We start from the raw sequence: 21095 nt of genomic DNA on the forward strand, positions 1-21095 counted from the left end.
GCATTTCACCCAGCAGTTAAGTGACCTAATCCCACAGACCTGGCATGGGTCACCCAGCTCTGAAATGTCACCATGAATCAACCCTCGGCAGCCAAGGAGTCACTTTTTCCCTGCTGGGGCTGCCGATACAAACAGCCTGGGGACAGCACGTTGGTGGCCAACTCCAGCACTGGTTGCTCTGTGGGAGCTACACCTGGAAGGCAGGACACCTTTGAGCCCAGGGCAGAGAGAAGACACCATCTCCTGAAGCAAAAGCCCCCAAAGAGATATTTGGACCACCCGACTCTATGGGTGAGGGTCATATCTGGCTATTGGTCACCTCTGAGTCTGCTCTGTCCCTGTTTCTCAGCTGTTTTAATCCACTGGCCAACCTCAGCCATGTTGGCCAACAAGGAGGAGAATTGCCCAAGATTTCTAGTTCCCACGGGTCTTTTGCTCTTCCAAAGACACCAGAGATGCTTCAGAGGAAGAGGACAAGAGTCTTTCCCTGGTGGTCTGAGGTCTCAGCCTGTGCTGATAGCCCTCACCTAGAGTCAACGCCAAGAGAGAATTCAACTGCAAACCAGGTTGCATGCTTCTCATGTCCAAGGAACTGACTACCCTCCTAGAATCACAGAACCACAGAATCATTTTGGTTGGAAAAGGCCCTCAAGATCATCGAGTCCAAATGTTCCCCCAGCCCTGGTACTGCTCCATGCCCCTGAGAACCTCATGTCCGTCTGTCCAGCCCTCCAGGGATGGCGACTCCAGCACTGCCCTGGGCAGCCTGTTCCAATGCCCCACAGCCCTTTGGGGAAGAAATTGTTCCCACATCCAACCTCAACCTCCCCTGGTGCAACTTGAGGCCGTTTCCTCTGCTCCTGGCGCTTGTTCCTGGGGAGCAGAGCCCGACCCCCCTGGCTCCAAGCTCCTTTCAGGCAGTTCAGAGATCAGAAGGTCTCCCCTCAGCTCCTGTTCTCCAGCTGAACCCCCCAGGTCCCTCAGCCGCTCCCATCACACTTGTGCTCTAGACCCCAGAGCTGCTGTGGGTCATTTCTTTGTAGAAGACTATGGCCAAGGGCAAAAGGCTTTCTTTGAGCTCTTTAAGGGGCCTCTGCTAGAAGCAGTAATCTGAGTTTTAAAATGCAAATGTCACGTACAACACCTCTGTTTAACTGCAGGGGTTCCTCTTCCGTGGACTTCTCCTGTGAGCCATCTGCAAGGGAAAAACATTGTCCTGTGAGAAGCCGTGGGCATGGATGAGGAATTGCTTTCTGGGGTCCATCTGACTAAAAGCAGCTCTCCTCAGGGTGCTGGTCCACCTGCAAGGTCTGGAGAGACAAGAGCTTCCAAGATGCGATTCACATCACCCAAAGCAAACGGGAGTCATATCCCGAAAACCCTTTTATCCCCACTGACTATTAACGAGAGCTCAGCTCCAAGAAAGACATGGCCTTGTAGCTTCTGAAGTTAGGTGGCATGAAAACATCCCGGAGATAGACTGTGAGACGTGGGGAATGATCAGGCATTAAAAAGAAATCCAAAGACATTTCTCACTGAGACAATGAAACGTCCCAGCTGCACCAAAGAAAATTAGGAGAGAGGAATACAAATTGGAGGAGACACCTGCAGGAGGTCATTCTTTATCCAGCTTCATAAATGTTGCTTGTTTTAAAGAGTCATTTTATTCTGTGGCTCTATTGTCAGCAGGGTGCGAACCTGCCCATTCTCTCTTGAGTCTGTCCCATCTGGAGATGTGGAGCTGGATTCTCTCCTCACTCTCCCAGGTGTGAGTTGGGGAAAAAGCAGCAAATTCAAGAGTTTCTCCCCCACTCAGAGCTGTGGGAGCAAAACTCTGCCATGCTGTATTGGGGTGGAAGAGGGTTGTTTTTCCTTGACTGGCCTATAAACTTCCTTGGAGCAACAGTAGCACACACCAATCTTTACATGGTCCATACAACTATGTCCATCTTGGTGGATGTGTGGTCTGGAGGGCTTTGCCCTCCATGAAGGTGTCATCTCTTGCATGATGCACCAATGGCAGGACAAAGAGCTCAGCCCTGGCCGGTGTGTAGGACACAACGAGATGTGGGAGGGGAAACATGCAAGAAAAACAAACTGAGCCCTCGTCTTTTGTTATCTGGTGGGACCCAGACAGAGCAAGTGGCCTGATTTACAACACAGGCTTCCAAAATTACGCGAAAGTGGCTTGAAATGGTTCCTGCCAGCTGGTGGCAACACCTCTATCACCCAGCCCTTGCTCAGGAGCAGCTCCTGGGCCCCTTGTTACCTTTGCAGACCTGGCAGCAGGAATCCGGCACGGACAGGGGAGAGGAGCACAAGAGCTCCGGGCACGTCACCAAGCCACAGTAAATCTGGCCTTCCTAGAAGACAGGAGCGAAAAAAATACATTGTCAGTATCATAAAGGTCATACAGGACCATATGTCCCCCATGTTGGGGTGTCAGCACTTCAAATTGCAGAACTAGCATAAATTCTATAGTCCTTCTTCAAATATCACCCATCACCTAGCGACTGATGAAAGATGAAAATCCGTCCCTGCCATGCTCTCCACCCTGTGGAACGTCACACGGTGGATGGTGTCCTCTCCCAGCACGGCTGGTCCACCAATGGCTCCTGAGAGGAGTGGTCCTCCCCAAAAAGTGCTGCTGGATCTGAAACAGCCACCACACAGCTCCAAATTTAATATAACACCCACCAATTCCAAGTGGAACAAGGAGCTTTCCTCTGGCATCCCCCAGGACAAGGACCTGGAGGAGATGGGTGGAAAAGGGAAGCATGATGCTGAACCCAGGTCACATCGCAGCTCTGCCCTCCTTCTATGTTGGTTTATTTGATAACATCAGAGCCAAACACACAAAGACACTGGGTCGAGCGTTATGGACAGACGTTCGGGCAGTGAACTTCTTCTCCTAGCTTGGTAGTTAGTTTGGAAAACATCATTGTTGTAGTGACTCAAGCTGAAAATCATGGGTCAAGGCCAATCTTGACCTCAGTGCATCCCAGTACCACTTCAGTCGATGGTTTTGCACCTGTTTGCTGCAGAGCTATGTTTTTGCTGCTTTGCAGAAGGGTAAAAAAGGTCGTTCAGCAGCCCGGTAGCAGCCAGACCTCAACAGCAAGGTCCTCTTCTCCATGCAGCCATTTTCTTTGGGGTATCCCCAAGCTCTCAGTCAACTGAACCCAAGAGGTTAACCAAGGACTTCCTTAGAAAACCAAATCAAAGCAGCTTCTTCTGCCATCAGGAAGCGAAACTGTTGTGCAGGGGAGATGAAGGGGAGGAAGAAAGTTTGGCCAATGAGAGGATCTGGTGGAGGTCGCTGCAGGCCAAATCCTGCTCTTCACTTTAAGGACCTCCAGGGGGTCCAGAGCTGCACAGAGAAGTGTTTGGCCACGCAGCTTCTTCCTTCCTTCTCCTTCTGACCAGCAGCTCATAGCAAAGACCTGCCTCAAGCGGGAAAGAGCAGATGTCATAAAAAGCAGGATTTATCTCAGAGTCTCTGGTCTCAGGGCGGTTTTTGAAGAGGTTTAGACCAGCTGTTCATGCAGCTGTTCTAGCAGCTGACAACATCAGACACAGCCCTGGCACTGCCCCATGTCCCTGAGAACCTCATGTCCGTCTGTCCAACCCTCCAGGGATGGTGACTCCAGCACTGCCCTGGGCAGCCTGTTCCAATGCCCCACAGCCCTTTGGGGAAGAAATTGTTCCCCACATCCAACCTCAACCTCCCCTGGTGCAACTTGAGGCCGTTTCCTCTGCTCCTGGCGCTTGTTCCTGGGGAGCAGAGCCCGACCCCCCTGGCTCCAAGCTCCTTTCAGGCAGTTCAGAGATCAGAAGGTCTCCCCTCAGCTCCTGTTCTCCAGCTGAACCCCCCAGGTCCCTCAGCCGCTCCCATCACACTTGTGCTCCAGCCCCTCACCAGCTCCGTTCCCTTCTCTCCACTCGCTCCAGCACCTCAAAGCCTTTCTTGGCACGAGGGACTCAAAACTGACCCCAGGATTCAAGGTGTGGCCTCACCAATGACAAGTTTGTCCCCAGCCTGGTTCCTAGGTAGGAACCAGCCCCAAAACTGTATAATTTCTATGTCTAAGCTATTCCTCTTGCCACCTATCTCCAAGCCACCCAGCTCCGAGTTACGCACAAGCACCAAAGGCTCAGAACAGCCATCTTGATATCACCGATACTTCACTGCCAAGCACCAGCTGATGGAAACCACTGTGTACATGTCCTTGGCATGAGAGAGTGAAGTGATTTGGGTCTTTTCACTCCTTTTTCTTTCCTGGCAAAGCTTATTTGCTGCAAGCAAAGCACAGACCGGTGGAGCCTGGTCCCATCCAAGGGTTCTGTACAATGGGCGGTGAAAGCCAAGTCTGCAACCCTCTTCTTTTTCATGGCAGAGGCTGGAGCTGCCGTGAGCAGTTCCCCACAGCGTCCAAGTCCAGCGTCAGCACTTTCTATCCCCCTTCCTCGCTCCCTCCTGAGGAGGAGGAGCTGCTCCATTTATCTCCCGACACTCAGCTCCTGGCACGCGTGGTCTCACGCTCCACACACCTTCGCCATCACAGCCGGCCAGGCTGCCTCCCATCTCCCAAGCGAAGCGTTGGAACTCGGTTTTAGGCAGTTTTTAGTGGGATTCCAGCCTGCAGGAGAGGGCTGGGCAGAGCAGAGCCAGGGCCTGGCTCAGGGCATTGCTGGAGGCTCACAGAGAAGAAAAATCCCCCCAGTGCTGGCAATCCACCCATGGTGGATAACAACCCACCACAGGGATGCATGCTGAGGACCACACGGCATCCTGGCCACTGTCGTAGCCCTCAGGCAGGGTAACCAGGGCCAGCGAGGAAGGTGGTCCCACGATGGAAGGTTGTTGCAACTTGGTGTGACAGAGATCAGAAGGTCTCCCCTCAGCTCCTGTTCTCCAGCTGAACCCCCCAGGTCCCTCAGCCGCTCCCATCACACTTGTGCTCCAGCCCCTCATCAGCTCCGTTCCCTTCTCTCCACTCGCTCCAGCACCTCAAGGGTTTTTTGATATGAGGGACCCAAAACTGACCCCAGGACTCAAGGTGCGGCCTCACCAGTGCCCAGTCCAGGGCGAGATAACCCGATCATGAGGCTAAACCATCCCACCATGGGCTGGTACCACCCAATGGTCTTCATGAGGTTTTTGGTCTGGGGGGATATTGTTGGGGTGCAGGAGAAGACCCCAAGCCCTCCCCACCTCCCAGGGGATCCTAGGTAGCTTACGGAGCAGCTGCACTGCACACACTGGTTCGGCTGGCGGCTGGGGAAGAGCTCACTGGTGGTGAACATCTCGCCTTGCTGGTACGTCGTCCCGTTGTACTGGCAAGACTTGATGGGTGCCCGGAGGCCAGAAGGGGAATGTGGCTCTGGAGAAGAAGGTGAGAAAGCAGTAGGATGAGATCCAGCCCTTGCCTGGCCCTGACATATCATGGATCCTCAGGAGATTCCCCACCAGCTTAACACAAAAGGACAAGGAGAACTCCACACGCCACAGTTATCACGAAGAAGTAGCCAGGGCATCCCATGGCCCACAGGGATTTATGTGCCTGAAATCGTTTGGAGAACGGGGCTGCCCTGACCACACTGAGCTCAGCACAAAGGGAAAGCTGGAAGTCTGACCTCCCAGGGTCTTGTCCCACAGTGTGCCAGAGTTTTGGCAAAACCAGGCAAAAACCATTGACAACTTCGGAGATAAGGAAAAAAATAAGAAAAAAAATAAATTATTTTTAATTTTTAGCTAATTGCCTATGGGCGAAGTCCTTTAGATCTGACTCCAGATGTTGGAGGTCATCACATGCAGCGGAGAAAAAAATTCAATAATTTCCTTAAAAACATTCAGAAATGTTTTATCGTTTTTCCTGTATCCAACACATTTTGCTGGCAAACGATATGGATAAAGTGCCAGCTTCTGGTTTGTCCCTGAACTGTGGTCTGATATTCAGTCCCCACAAAGTTCCTTGGGATGGGGAGGACTTGGAGAAAGTGGTCTGGTAGAGAGCCCTTTTCTATCAAATGACATTTTTTGGGGGAAAAAAGCCACACAAGCAGCTGTTGCTGCTGTGATACAGTGAGCGCGACCAGACCCAGCATCGCTGCACAGTTCCAAGTGTGACCACCCAAGTGACTGCAGTTGAGGTCCCTGTAGGACTGCGGCCACCTTGTCACCTCCTTCCTCGTGGGATGTCCACCCACCGAGACATCGCGGGCAGCACTGCTGGGGGTCCGTGACGGGACTGGCACACTGCAGAGCCGGGCACTGGATCCGGTAGCACCCGATGTTGCCATTCTGGGGAGAGAAAGAGAGAAAGAGGGTTTGGTCAGCTACATGTTCACCCCTGCATGAAGAAGAAGATCATAGAAGTGTGGAATCATTTTGGTTGGAAAAGACCTTCAAGATCATCGAGTCCAACCGTTCCCCCAACCCCACGTTCCTGAGAACCTCATGTCCGTCTGTCCAGCCCTCCAGGGATGGTGACTCCAGCACTGCCCTGGGCAGCCTGTTCCAATGCCCCACAGCCCTTTGGGGAAGAAATTGGTCCCCACATCCAACCTCAACCTCCCCTGGCACAACTTGAGGCCGTTTCCTCTCATCCTGTCACTTGCTACTTGTGAGAGGAGACCAACACCCTGCATGCTACAACCTCGCTTCGGATAGTTGTAGATGTTGTATGGTGGCCCCATTATCATGATGGATTTTGCTGTCGTACCTCACCCAGCCAAGGATGTTTCCATTCCCCACTCAGATCCTCTTGCCAGCCAGCTCATGGTCTCACCTCTCATCATCAAAGGTCATTCAAGGTCCCATAGCAGCCTTGAGCCACCTCCACCCACAGCCCACCAAAGCTACTGAGACAGCTCCCTCACAAGGTCAACCCAACAATCCCAGTGGGACGTGAGGCTTTTTCAAAAGGAAAGAGATTCATCCAACATCCCTACAGGACTGGTAAGGGCTTATCTACTCAAATTAGACACCAGAACCGATCTGCTTAAGAGCTGCCAAAGCGACATCCCAGGTCAGGAGCATCCCCACCACCTCCCGCGGCTCCGTGCGGGGGACATGCCTCGGAGCAGCTGCAGCGGATGCAGTACATCAGCCCCTGCGGCTCCAGGTAGGGGTGCCAGCTCTCGCCCGGGCTGTACTTCTTGCCATTGAAGTCGCAGAACATGTCCGGCCCTGAAAGTCAACCCAGAGAAGTTAGGTGAGAGAAAGGGATGGTCCTTGGGAGACGCATCCTCGCTCTGCAAGGCCTGCTCGGTGCCTTCATGCTGTTCCCCATGAGCACCTGATGGCCACATCCCATCCACCAACCCCTCAATTAAATACATTCCCCAAAAGCCATTTCTTTCCACAATTTTTTAACCTGGGACCCATCTGACCAAGTGGCAGCTCCTCTGTGCAAGCTGGACTTCCCTTTGCAAGCAGAGAACATCTGGGGTGGTTTTGAGACATAAATTAGAGTTGTATCTCTAAAACGAGTCAGTAGAAATGCTCATTTGAAGATGGACGGGTGATTTCAGGGTGATGCTATGGGACTGAATTTTCCCCAAAAGGGCTTTGAGTGGTGGTTGGGGACAGGAGAACCTGAGTTTAGGAGACATTTTCACTACATTTTGGGGTTAGGAACGCATTCTGAAGGAAAACCTTTTGCTCTCCCTAAGAGTTTCAGCATTCCCAGGGTTTTAGCGGGGTCCCTCCACCTCCAAGCCCTTGGTTACAGGACAAGGCCAGCCTGCAGCAGGACCTGTGGGACAAACCATGGCCACAATCACCACCAAAAAAACCCCACAGGGCTTTGGCCAGAAAGCCCAATTCAGCCATTCTTAACATTCACATCAAAAAGCATCGCCTGGTTCTGCAGGACCAAGCTCAGACCCTGGTTGGACCTGCAGGAACCTGGACCCCATAACTCCCACCACAGCCCAGCAGCTGCTCCTGCTCTCCCATGACGTGTCTCCATCCCCGACCAGCCAGAGGGACACACCGGGGGTTAAGCTCTTTGGTGAACAAGCACACACCTGCCCACATGTGTTATTAGTGGTTTCGGTGCTTACAGCCCCACTAAAAAAGGTGATTTAAAAGGTTATGTCATCGAGGGGATTTGAGGTAGTTTGGGCGATGACGTTGCTGGAAGGCAGACGTTTACACCCCCTGAAGCGTTTATGGGTCTTTTAAAACCTTGTGACACCCTGGGGATGCGGGGAGAGGGGAAAGGGCTGTTTTCCAAGGCATGGTGCCCAGCTCTTGCTACACAAAGTCGGGCAAGCTAGTGGGTGATGACCCCGCTACGCTGCTGGAAGGACTCCTAAAGGAATAGTACAGGGTCCCCAAAATAAGCTCGGTGGCCTTCATCACCCCAGTGATGCTAAAAGCCACCCCATGCCCCACTCTGTCATCAGAGGCAAAGCAGAGGTTTAGATAGCGCAGCTGATGTTGTCCCACCTCACCAAAGCTGGAGATGATACCTGCTTAATGCAATTGTTTCTCCCACTGACCAGGCAAAAGAGAAGAAACGACCTCAAGTTGTGCCAGGGGAGGTTGAGGTTGGATCTTAGGAACAATTCTTCCCCAAAGGGTTGTCGGGCATTGGAACAGGCTGCCCAGGGCAGTGCTGGAGTCACCATCCCTGGAGGGTTGGACAGACGGACATGAGGTTCTCAGGGACATGGGGTTGGGGGAACGGTTGGACTCGATGATCTCGAAGGTCTTTTCCAACTAAAATGATTCTATGATTCTGAAACTCATATGAATACGCTGTGGTGGGCTGTCATCCCTCCTCCCGCTTCTGACCATCCTGAGGATGAATCCAAGTGATGCTCTACCACGGCCAGACCCTGTGGCCATCAGGAAGGGTGGCCCTACGGGTCTGTGATGATCCCGCTAACGGTTGGACTGGAGCATCTTAGTTGGATCTTAAGGGTCTTGATTAATAGTTGGATCTTGAGGGTCTTGATTAGTAGTTGGATCTTCATGGTCTCTTCCAAGCAAAATGATTCTATGATTCTGTGACTCTATGACTCTATGATTCTATGATTCGATTACGGGTTCCTTCCAACTCAAGCCATACAGATTTGCCAGCAGCCGTGAACTCTTCACTGAGTTGATGGCTTCAAGCGCATGATTCTCCAAGTTTTACCTTCAAAGGAGGCATCCACCAGCTGCCCAGACCACCTGGCCCAAGCACAGCAGCGTGGGGCCAGCGTTGCATCTGCAGAGGTGGAGATTTGCAGTAATTTGGGGGTGGATGCCATCAGAGGGGACAGGCAGGGGCATTTTCCTGTCTCTTCCCTACTCAGACCTTTACACCATCCCCACAGCTCGCTCCAAACCTCCCGACAAGTCAGCAAACCCATATTCCTGGCCACGCACAACACGAGCTGACGGCAAACCACGCAAGAATGGGGAGCACGTGGCTGGGAACCGCAGAAACGCAGAAGAGAGGAAAACAAACATGACAAAACTCAAACAAAAAAATAAAATACCATTTTGCAAAAGGGTGAGAAAAATCACTTCATCTTCCCCTGCTTGCAGCATCTTCATGAATTACGCTGAGGGTGAAGAAATCGAGTTGCCTTCGTGTGATGCGGGCCCCGCTCGGCTTGCCGGCTCCCGTGCCAGTTGGCTGCTTCGTTCAAACATTTAATCACAAGCGGAGCCCTGGTTTGGGTCCAGCCCTCGAAAGCAGCCTGATTCATGTCTGCAAAGGGCCCGCTGGTAAAATTAAAGCCGACTGGCAGCGCCGGGGCAGCAGCACACACTTGTCCGCATCTCAGTAGCACTTTGTGGCATATTTGGCAAGAGGCGCCGGCATTTTTTGGTTAAAAGCAAGCTGAGGATGGATGGAGGGAGGAGGATTAAAAAGCTGGAGGCTCTGGATCATTTTTTCCCATGCCAGGTTAATAATTTCATTTTCAGAGGTCCAACTTTGGATATCTTCCCAATCTTCACTCGGAGTGAAAAGACATTTGTGGCAGCAAAATTGCTCCCGTGCCGTTCAGTCTCCTTATTTATTGCGTCTTCTGCAACAGCATGCTCACAAAAGTCACGTTGTTTTACTGCTTGTTTTCCAGAGAAGGCTCTTGAGCTGTGGAGCGTTTTCTAGGCTGCAGTACTAAAAATCCACCTAGTTTTCCATCCCAAGAACCACACGATCCCTGGGCAGGAGAAAACAGCAGGCCAGCCTGGTCCACCTCACCTTGGAGCCACAATCAGAGCCTGCTGATTGCAAGGCAGAGGTTCCATGCTTGGAGGTGGCCTTGTGGGACCTCAAAGCAGGAGCAGAGGTGGGAAGGGGCGAACACCTCCAAGAACATGTCCCGCCTTACCAGTTTCTTCCCAAATAAAAGAAGCCCCCAATACAAGACTTTGCTCTTCAGAGTGATATTATGAGCTTTATGAACAAGAAAAGAGTTGAAAGATGTGGAAATGATTCCTTTGCCACCCAGCAGCGAGTCCTGTGGTCGAGTGCCCAGAGGGAGTGGTGGAGTCACCATCCCTGGAGGGGCTGAACAGACATGGAGATGAGGTTCTCAGGGACATGGGGCAGTGCCAGAGGTGGGGGAACAGTTGGACTTGGTGATCTTGAGGGTCTTTTCCAACCAAAATTATTCTATGATTCTATGAGACGCTGTGAAGAGCAACTCTTCCACATGGAAGCATCTCTACCTTGCCCACTCCAAAGGTCTCTGCTGGGGACATCATGGAAGAAGAAGGTTTCTCCCTGCCTCCCCATCCAACAGCAGTTTTCTGCCATGGCTCCAGTGTCTTCTTGGGTGAGGATCGCCTGGTTGCATCCAAATCACTGAATACCCCAGATCAGGGTCTGGGGTCGGTGGCCTGGACCAGCTCATGTCCATACCTTCCTGCTGGAGCCACCCTGGCCCAGCCGTCCTCAGGCATTTGTTGAGGCCCACGTTGGCACCTCTCAACACCATGCTGGGGAGAGCACCCACAGCAAGATTCTGGACACCCCAGGTCAGTGCTCAAGTCTGTACCCAGGCCCTGCTTTACTTTGATTGAGATTGTCGCTAATTATCACTAATTGCATCCTGGACAGCAAGAAGGGTGTGTAATATGAGATGAATCACGCAAGCGGGAGGATGAGGTAAGTGGGGGTTGTTACAAAGGGACAAGAAGAAGCAATCAGCTTGGGGCAAAGCCTGGAAGATTTAGGACAGGTATTGTGGGAAGCTCTGCAGCTGCCAGGGGATTTAAACCCCAGAAGAGGCTGTGGTGGAGGTTTTCAGACACTCTATGAACCCACTGGAGCAGCATCTTCATGAGATGGTCTAGAAACATCAGTCCATGGTGACAAACTGAATGGAGTGGAGAAACTCATCCTATGGTGCATTTGGTGACTGCTGATTTTTCACACCATGAGAATGGCCTTGACACCTCTTTAGGATGTATCTCAACAGCTTCATACATTAGTCACCAACAAGATGCCATCCTACATCTTCACGCCCTGCTCTAGACCCAGCAAGAGACTGTGAACAAAGAGGAGACCCCTACAGCCTTTGTTGAACCATCAAACTGGCCAATGTTGGTCAGACCGCCCCTGGACATCTCCTGGCCTTGGCTGCAGAAAAGTCCCCCCAGGCCAACATGTTCATGAGACCTATCCCTTGAAGGTCTCCCACCCACTGGTGCAGCCCATTTGACGTAGTGTCTTGCACCCCTCCACGTCCACAGTGGATGAGGATGTCCCCATGGGTTTCCCAAGGTGGTGTGACTTGTCCCACTGCCTGGACACTTTGACCATGGGCCAAAACAGGTCAGATGGTCTCCTGCACCAATCCTGAGCATAGCAGCTGGAACCAAGGTGAGATATTAAACTTGCATGCATGTTAGCTACTGAAATATCATGTTCTGCTCCCAAATCCTCCTTTGGCTCCAGCTGAACCGTGCTCACATCATCTCTCTCTGGATATAGCGACTGAAGCTCAACAAAGTCAAGCCACATACATACACACGTGTGCAAGACCTTGCCCCAATACCCCCTGCTCCCACGTCAGGGTTCTCCAGGCTTGAGCAGATGTCCTGATGGGTCATGGGAGGTTTTGAGCTGCTTTGACATCACTTGTTCCATCAGCCCAGGGAGCAGCTCCCATTCACACACCCATTACCCAGACGGGTCTTTGCACATGCAGGATCAACATACTTTAATCCTGACCTACAGCCTTGGAGACATCCCAGGCCAAGCTGGACGGGGTTCTGAGCAACCTGAGCTGGTAAAGATGTCCCTGCTCATAGCAGAGGTGGCACTGGGGGAGCTTGGAAGGTCCCTTAACCCAAACTGTTGTATGTTTCTATACATCAGAGCATCTCCACGCTACAGGACACCAAGGAGTCTCCAGAGGCAAGACCCTTGCCTTGACTCACGACTAACGAGGGACTAATGCAAAAGCTTGGAAAGCCCCGTGCCTCAGTTTCCCTAGCAGGCACCAAACTGGCTCCAACAAAGATGCTGCCAAAACACCCCGCAGGTCTCACGCCGCTTCTCCCTCTTTTCGTCCCACACCACAGGGGTTTCTCCCACCTCCGCGTCCCCCCCAGCTCTCCCCAAGCAGGGCACATCCAAGCTGGGCTCTCAACCCCAACAGCTTTTTGGGAGGTCACGCACCTGCCAGCCAGCGCTGCGCCAGGCGTGCGGGGGTGTGTTTATGCAAACCAGTTTGCGAGTTTTTAAGAGCGGTCATAAATAAAGTGTAAAAAGCACTGTCTGGTACACAAAGTCCAGGCACTCCTATGACAGCCCTGTATTTATGAAGGGCTTAAAGTGCAACTTAGCTGCGAAGGGACTGGTTAAAACACACCGGGTCCTTGACATGTGGCATCTTAACGGCTGCACTCACGTCCACACCGCTTCCCAAGAGCTCGTCTCGCTCACTCCTGGGCTGGGAATCTCTTCTCGGAGCTTTGGGAGCCTGGAAAACTCTGCAGCTCTGCAAACACAGGCTCACAAATCACCATCGAGCATCCCAGGGTGGAGGAGCCAAGTGAAGTCCCGCACCCAGAGCATCCCCATGGGCTCAGCGAGAAGAACATTGGGTCCTGTTTTCATCCACTTCTTCCCAAGGGGATGCTCAGTTGTATAAATTGGGGTGTGCAACCCTCACCTCTCCCTTACCATGGCCAACAGTAGGATTTGCTTTTCATCCCAGTCCTTCCTACCTTGGACCGCTCAATCCCTCATCACACTGGATCCAAACTTGTAGGACAGACACATCCCACAAACCACGTTAAAAAGAAATGAAACGGCAGCTTCTAAGCTCCTGGGGGGAAAACCACTGCCCCGTGGTCTCCAGAGATGCTGGTGTTTAAAAGCCTCCAGCCAAAACATCATTGCGTGCAACTATTGCCGCTGAATTACTCATAGTGGCCGGGCTGCAGCACATTCGGCCCTGTAACCTGTGCCTCCGATATTTTTTCAGCTGAGAGTGTAAATCCCCTAAAATAGCCTGTTTCTGTGGGCAAATTCTTCTTTTCTGACTTGCCTTCAAGCCCGAGCATTTCTGCTTCTCACCTATTTTTAGCCACGACACTGTAGGTCTCTTGGCTGATGAGCCTGCTCGTAACTAATTTATTCCTGTCTTCGTTCTCCCTGAGTGCTCAGCCCCAGGAAAAATGTGAGGCAGCGAGCTGCAGAGGTGGACAGTGGGGAAAAGTCCGTGATTCGATCAGGACCTTGTCACCAAGACATCCTGTCCTCGATTACAGGGCGTCTGGAGCCCCAGCCAAGCCCCCCAGCGCCGTGGGATGCGCTCAGTGGCGGAGCCGAAGTGATGCAGAGCTGGGGGGTGATCCCAGACCTTCCTGCTCCAATTTTGTTCCTGTCCCACAGTCCCAAGCCTTTTATCACCATTATAAATCCCGCAAATGGACCCCAGCGCTTCCTCCCAAAGCAGACGAACCCCACTGCCCCCTGGTTTATGCCCAGTTTAGGGGCTCTGCTCCCCATCAGCAGGTGCCTCCGAAGAGCAAACACCTCGCTTAGCACCTTCTGGAGACGTCTCCATCCTCCTCCCAACATGGGTACCACGGTTAACAAACCAGACCCACATCCTTCGCACAAGAAACGGATGCTGCGGTCTGCTCTCGGTGGTTTTCAATGAGCCCAGGGAAGGGAAAGGAGCCAAGCTCACCCAGAATTTGCTCTCCAAAGCTCTGCACAGCCCCATCCAGTCGGTTGCCTTCCCCCCCAGCACACCCCACTGCTGGGACAAGCAATCCAGCGCTCACATTTTGGGTTGGCGCTCCAGGAGGACGATTATTTGCAGAGTGCCTAATGCACTGCTGGCAGCGGGCAAGTCATAAATCACCCTAATGCAGCCACCGACAGACTCCGCTGGGATTTCAGGAGATTAAAGGGGAGAACAAATGTAGGGACACGACAGGTCCTACTCTGTTTTGTTCGGTGCTCAGGTGGCTTTGCCATGTTGTAGGGGTGCCCAGCAGCTGCTCAAGGGGTCCCAGTGCTTTGTCCAAGCCAAACCTGGCTCATATTAACACCTCCAACACCTTCCAAGCTGCTAAACAGCCCTGGTCAAGTCCTTCAAGCCCTTTTGTATTAATGCAAGAAAGTGCTGAACCTCACTTCCCCATCCCAAATCTTATCTGCCCAAGTCAGTCCACAGGGAGCAAGGACAGAACAAGGGGTGCACAAGGGATGGAGAAAAGCCCCCAGCTTTGGTTTGGGGGGGTCATTTCCCCAAAGTGCCCATGTCCCCATCCACCTTCGGGGGGGGATGCACCCATGTGGGGTGGGATCTGTGCAGGGGAAGGGCTGCAATTCAACCCCCTTCTCGGCACAATTTCTAGTGGGAGAGGGGCCCCAGACCTTCAACCCCATCAGCTCACGAAACCCCAAAGCCCCCTCACCAGTACACACTTGGTGCTGTATGTCCCCACAAAGCAGCCAGGGACAGCAGCGTGGACACAGCCATGTCCCCAGCAGCGCAGGATGGGTGACCCAGCTTGCAACACAGCCTGGGACACCCTGGTCAGGGAGGATCAGCACCTGCCATGGCAATGAGCCTCCCCATATCCTTAGTCGTACCCACAAAGCCCCTCCACAAGTTAATGTGGACGCTGACGATGGGGAAACTGAGGCACGGGGGGGCCCAGAGCAGCCGGGAGGGGAGCGGGGGTGACTTACGAGCCCGGGCTCGGCTCTCGGAGGCGAAGAGGAGCAGCAGGCACCGGAGGAGGAAGGCGAAGGGACTCGCCCCGGGAAGCATCGCAGCCCGTGGTCAGCGCCTGGGGGCTTCGGTCCCGGTGCCTGCGGGTGTTCTGGTCCCGGAGACCGACGGTGTTTTGGTCCCGGGGGGTCTCTTGGTCCCGGTGTCGCTGCCCGCGATGTCCCGATGCTGCTCTCGGTGCGGCGCCCGGCGATGTCTCGGTCCCGGTGCTCGGGGTCTTCGCTCCCGCCGCTGGTGCCCGGCGGTGCCGCGGTCTTGGTCCCGGTGTCGGATGCCCCGGGGCCGGTGACAGTGCCCGGGGGTGCCGGGGATGTCGCGGTGCCGGTGCCCGGGGATGTCGGTGCCGATTCCCGGGGGTGTCGGTGCCCTGGGATGCCGGCGTCGGGGGCGCCGATGCCGGGGATGCTGCGGTGTCGCTTCCCGGGGGTGCCGGTTGCCACGAGTATCGGTGCCCGGGGCTGCCGGTGCCAGTGGTGTCGGTTGTCGGGGCTGTCGGTGCCGGATCCCGGGGGTGTCGCGGTGCCGATGCCCGGGGGTGTCGGTGCCCGGAGGTGTCGGTGCCCGGAGGTGTCGGTGCCGGATCCCGGGGGTGTCGGTACCGGTTCCCGGGGGTGTCGCGGTGCCGGTGCCCGGCGGGGCTCGTCTCGCTCCGATCAAAGGCGCCTCCTTTAGGGAGAGCCGAGGAGTTTGTTTGTTGGTATTAAAGGCGGAGATGGAGGGGGGCGGAGGGGGGGAAATAGACCCGCAGGGTGGTGGGTTGTTGTTTGGTTTAATTTTTTTCTTTTAATGATTATTATTATTTTCCCACTTTTTGGGGGTGTTTTAGGAAATTCCTCGGCGGCGGGTGGGCGGAGGGAGGGAGGGCGGGGAGGGGGTGCGGGAGCCGCAGGTTTAACCCCTGAGTCCCTGCAACCCACGAAGGACCTGCCGGGCTGGGGGGTGACACTAATGGGATGTCACCCCACACACACACGGCCCGGCCGTTCCCTTTCTCCCTCTTAAACTCCACCTGGACACCCGGCTCTGAGATGCTTGAGCCGCCCCCTGCGAGAGGTTTAACCCCCCGCGCTGGGATTAAGCCCACACAGATGCAAAGCCGGTCCTGGTACAGCCCTGAGCATCCCATGCTCTGAGTGGGGCAAAGCAAAAATCCGGGCTGCAACCTCCCCTCCCAGGGCGCTGCTCCATCACCCAGTGCCCTGAGACCCTTCCCAGTAAATCCCAGTTCCATTCCCAGCGCCATGGAGAGGCTCCTTCCTTCCCTATCCCCCGTGTACCTGAAGAGGTTTGCGAGACAAAGTGGTGGAGCTCGCTCTCCCCACCAGTTGCTTTACATTCCTCCAGCTGCATAAAACCATCTGAAATGGCCAGCGTAGCCCCCACCTGCAGGAACCCCCCTCCAGCACCGAGCCACCCTCCCAAATCCTCCTCCTGCCACCTCAGAAGAGTGGGGACAAACCTCGGCCACCCTTCATCTTCAATGGAGCTGCTGGGCATGAAACGGCATTGGTTGGAAGGTCATTGGTCAACCCTGGAGAAGCCACCTCACCTCCAGACACGTTGCTCCTGTTCTTGCTGCTCCCCAAATCCTGCACAGAACGGTCCAGCTCTGTCTGTCTGTGGGGCTTGGGATGCTCATGGAGAAGTTGGGCAGTGTTGGTTCCCACGGCCAAAATAACCCAGGACCACCACTTCATTATGGAGATGGGTTCCTGCAGTTTCCTTGGACAGATTTGCCTGTTTTTTTACCCATTCCTCCTGCTCCACCTTCATTTCTCATACTTGCAGGGGTGCTTAGAGCCTAAAGACACTTTATTAGCACAAGAAATACGGTTTGTAACACGGCGCTGGACACCTTCATGCCCATGTTCTCCCATCGAGCAGGCTTGGATGGAGGTCCCAGACCTTGCAGGAGTCCTGGGCTTCTCCTTTGCAAACGGCTTCATCTCTACATCTCGGGGTGTCTCTGTTACCCTCATGTCCTTCAGCTTCCTCCCACCACTGGCCATGGAGAGACTGTCATCATCTGCGATGGCACCAGATGACCAGAGATCTCCATCAGCCAATTTATTATTTGTTTTCTTCCATTAATTCAAGCTTGGCATGGGGCTTTCCAGGGTGTGAGATCCTTGTGCCCGATGACAACGCACCTGAGAGTGGCGCGAAGCCACCAGGTTGCCGACAGCTCCAAGGTGGCCCCAAACCCCTAATGCTGGTCACACCAGCCGTGTGCCTCGTTTGGCTTGGGGAGGAAACAGCCAAGGGCAATTTCTGCAGTAAAAACTCTTCTCTCCATCCATCTCTTCTTTTCTGGCCCTAGGAGGCAGACACATCCCCCTTTACCAAACCACGTCTGCCGGTGCCTGTTGCTGAGCTGGACATGAGAGAGGGAAATCTTTGTAATAGAAAAACCTGTTTTAATAACACATTATATCATCAGCTTTGTTATTTTCTCTTTGGGCTGCTGAGCACAAGAAATCAAGATGCACTTCTGCACACGCATGGGCTGGGTGCATCTTTTGGGAAGAGAGCGGCAATCATCAAACCATGGTTAGCAAATGCAGACAAGTCCTCACCCCAGCTTGACTCTTCTGTAAGGGAACATCTGGGATCCTCAACAAGCACAGCGCAGGGGGCAGAGCTGGGGCGTCTGCAGGGATCGGCACAGGTCTATTGGTTTACAAGCTCGAAAAATAATTTCACCGCTCGCTGCCCTCTCCTGAGAATTGCAAGCAAGATCCTGCCCAAGGACCGGGTTGCTATGGGGTAACGTAGGAGCCCAAAATGCTGGTCTGCTCTGCACATCGTTTGGCAATAAGCACAATTGCTGTTGCATTTCAGGGCAGTTCTGACATGCCCACACATCTTCCAGACAAACGACAAAGCTGGATTTTAGGGAAGGCAGCAATGTCCCTTGTGGGTTATAATATCTGATTGTGGACGGCCCACGCTGTCCACTTCTCCTCTGAGCGATGGGTCGGCACTTCTGCAGCCTCCATGTAGGTTTGGGATGGGGATGTCACACGTTGTGACTGGGAAACCTTTATTTCTCTTTGGGTTAGGGTCTCTGCTCCCAAGGAACAAGCGACAGGAGCAGAAGAAACAGCCTCAAGTTGCACCAGGGGAGGTTGAGGTTGGATGTGGGGAACAATTTCTTCCCCAAAGGGCTGTGGGGCATTGGAACAGGCTGCCCAGGGCAGTGCTGGAGTCACCATCCCTGGAGGGTTGGACAGACGGACAGGAGGTTCTCAGGACATAGGGCAGGGACAGGGGTGGGGGAATGGTTGGACTCTATGATCTTGAGGGTCTCTTCCAACCAGCTTCCCTTGCTTTGCTGCTCCGCTCATTTCCAGCTCCCTGCAAATTTTGCTAGCAATAACCCTCTATTTTCTTCTTCATGCCTCAATAAATATATTAAAGGGGTTTGGCTAAACAGCAGGACCCCTCCAGCTCCCACCAGGAGCAGCTGGTACCTCCTCTCCCAGCTCTTCTCTTGCACAGGGCAAGCTTGAAAAGCCCATTTGTAGCACAGGTTTGTGGGCAAGCTCTGAAAGCACTTAGAAAAATGGGGATACAAAGCTCGACTCCATGAAGTTATTTTGCATCTCTGCTGCAAGAGCAACAGCTGAATTCAGGATTGGAGATCCTGGCCTCACATCAGGGTGAAAACTTATGGGAAAGCACAGCCACGTCCTAAGTGCAGACCCAGGAAAGAAAGGCCGGCCTTGTCAGGAGCAAGGTGCTGTCTTACATCTTGATTGTGTCTCATAACGAATACATTCACCCTTTGGCAAAAACGATGCTTTTTATCTTCATCTGCAAAGGAATCTGGCTGGCAGTTCGACACTGCCAACATTAATCCATCTGCGATCCGGATTCAGGCTCCAAAAAACGGAGGATTGGCTTGTAAATATTAATAAAACCTGGATCCTTTTTATTTGCAGTGGTGAAGACAAGATAATTCCTGGTTTTGTTATTTTTCAAGTAAAAACTGAGATTCTCCTACAAACTACTGAACAAACAGTGTGGACTCCAACGACAGCCCCACCACACCAACCTCGTGGCAGGATCGTGAGCTGGCCAGGCTGGAGAAGCTGGCTGCACATCGCACCTTTCCCCGGCAGTCTGTAGAGCATCATCCCCGGCGTTTGATCCGGAACATGCCTGTGGACCAGGAGAAATGGACACGAGTATCAGTCATCCCACAGCAAAAACCAGAGTCCCCGTTCAATCCCCACAGCCAGCCCAGCCCACCGACCTCTGGGTCCGCTGCACTGAGCTCAGCTCTGGGTCCTCGGCACAGGACACACATGGAGCTGCTGGAGAGGGGCCAGAGGAGCCCCAGGAATGATGCGAGGCTGGAACAGCTCTGCTGGGAGGACAGGCTGAGAGAGCTGGGGTGTTCAGCTGGAGAAGAGAAGCTCCAGGGAGACCTTAGTGCGGACTTAAAATGGGCTGATAAGAAAGATGGGGACAGACTTTTGAGCAGGGCCTGTTGCCATAAGACAAGGGGTGATGGTTTTAAACTAAAGGAGGGAGATTCAGCATAGATATAAGAAATTGTTGTCCCTGAGGGTGGTGAGAGCCTGGCCCAGGTTGGCCAGAGAGGTGGTGGATGAACCATCCCTGGAGACATCCCAGGCCAGGCTGGACGGGGCTCTGAGCAACCTGAGCTGGTGAAGATGTCCCTGTCATGGCAGGGGGGGCACTGGGGGAGCTGGGGAGGGCCCTTCACACCCAAACTATTCTGTGATTCTATGACACTCAGTCTTTATTTTTGGCATATATTGGAGGAGGAGTCAATGGATCCCATGTCAGCACTCCAGAGGTCTGAGCTAAAGTCAGTGAAGACTGAGCCTTCCCATCCCAGCAAGATAGACATGAAATGGGATGACATCTCTCCACCATACTCCATGGGGTATAACTAAATTAAGCAAAATATATAATTCTATGACTCTAAGAAAATCCAAACTTCTTCATGCCACAGCTTCACTTGGCACTGACGAGTCTGCACCTCGGATCCTGGTGGCAGTTTTGGGTCCTTCGTGCCAAGAAAGGCTTTGAGGTGCTGGAGTGAGTTGAGAGAAGGGAACGGAGCTGGTGAGGGGCTGGAGCACAAGTGTGATGGGAGCGGCTGAGGGACCTGGGGGGTTCAGCTGGAGAACAGGAGCTGAGGGGAGACCTTCTGATCTCTGAACTGCCTGAAAGGAGCTTGGAGCCAGGGGGGTCGGGCTCTGCTCCCCAGGAACAAGCGCCAGGAGCAGAGGAAACGGCCTCAAGTTGCGCCAGGGGAGGTTGAGGTTGGATATGGGAACAATTTCTTCCCCAAAGGGCTGTGGGGCATTGGAACAGGCTGCCCAGGGCAGTGCTGGAGTCAGCATCCCTGGAGGGCTGGACAGACGGACATGAGGTTCTCAGGACATGAGGCAGTGCCAGGGGTGGGCGAACAGTTGGACTCAATGGTTTTGAGGGTCTTTTCCAACCAAAATGCTTCCATGAAGGTCTCTTGAAGGTAACTGTGTTTGGAGGACGTTCAAGCAAAGCGTTCTCTGTGGAACAGTCCCGGAGACTGCTCTGCCCAATGCACCACCCGTGAAACAGCTTCGTTTAGGAACCTGATCCCATCTCAGGCTGCAAACACTGTCTGCAGAGGACATCACCCTGCATCTCCTGACTCGTGCTCCAGGGAAAGGAAGGAGAAGCCTTTACATCTGTCACCCTACAGCAATCGAACTACCATGGGAGAGAACAACCTGCAAGACTCGTGCTGGAGGCAAAGTAGTTTGTTCCATCACCTTGAATGCCGAGTGTGTTCCCAAGCCCTTTGTGGAGTTGCAACAGGATCCGGTCGTACCCTGTGAGAACACGAGTCAGCTCTT

The 21095-nt window shown here is 53.4% G+C and overlaps 1 protein-coding gene across 1 annotated transcript in view; it reads right to left on the minus strand.

The window, feature by feature from the left end:
* CHRDL2 (chordin like 2) overlaps window positions 1-15306 on the minus strand; it is a 28457-nt gene extending 13151 nt beyond the window's left edge. Inside the window, exons 1-6 of the mRNA XM_065852841.2 lie at window positions 15174-15306; window positions 7080-7192; window positions 6211-6304; window positions 5242-5384; window positions 2270-2363; window positions 1140-1195 (exon numbers count right to left, since the gene is read on the minus strand). Coding sequence (XP_065708913.2) covers window positions 1140-1195; window positions 2270-2363; window positions 5242-5384; window positions 6211-6304; window positions 7080-7192; window positions 15174-15255 — 582 coding nt within the window. The 5' untranslated portion in view covers window positions 15256-15306. The remainder of the gene's footprint in view (window positions 1-1139; window positions 1196-2269; window positions 2364-5241; window positions 5385-6210; window positions 6305-7079; window positions 7193-15173) is intronic.
* Window positions 15307-21095: the final 5789 nt, after the last annotated feature.

Source organism: Patagioenas fasciata, chromosome 1 (genome assembly GCF_037038585.1).
Source record: "Patagioenas fasciata isolate bPatFas1 chromosome 1, bPatFas1.hap1, whole genome shotgun sequence".
Lineage (NCBI taxonomy): Eukaryota > Metazoa > Chordata > Aves > Columbiformes > Columbidae > Patagioenas > Patagioenas fasciata.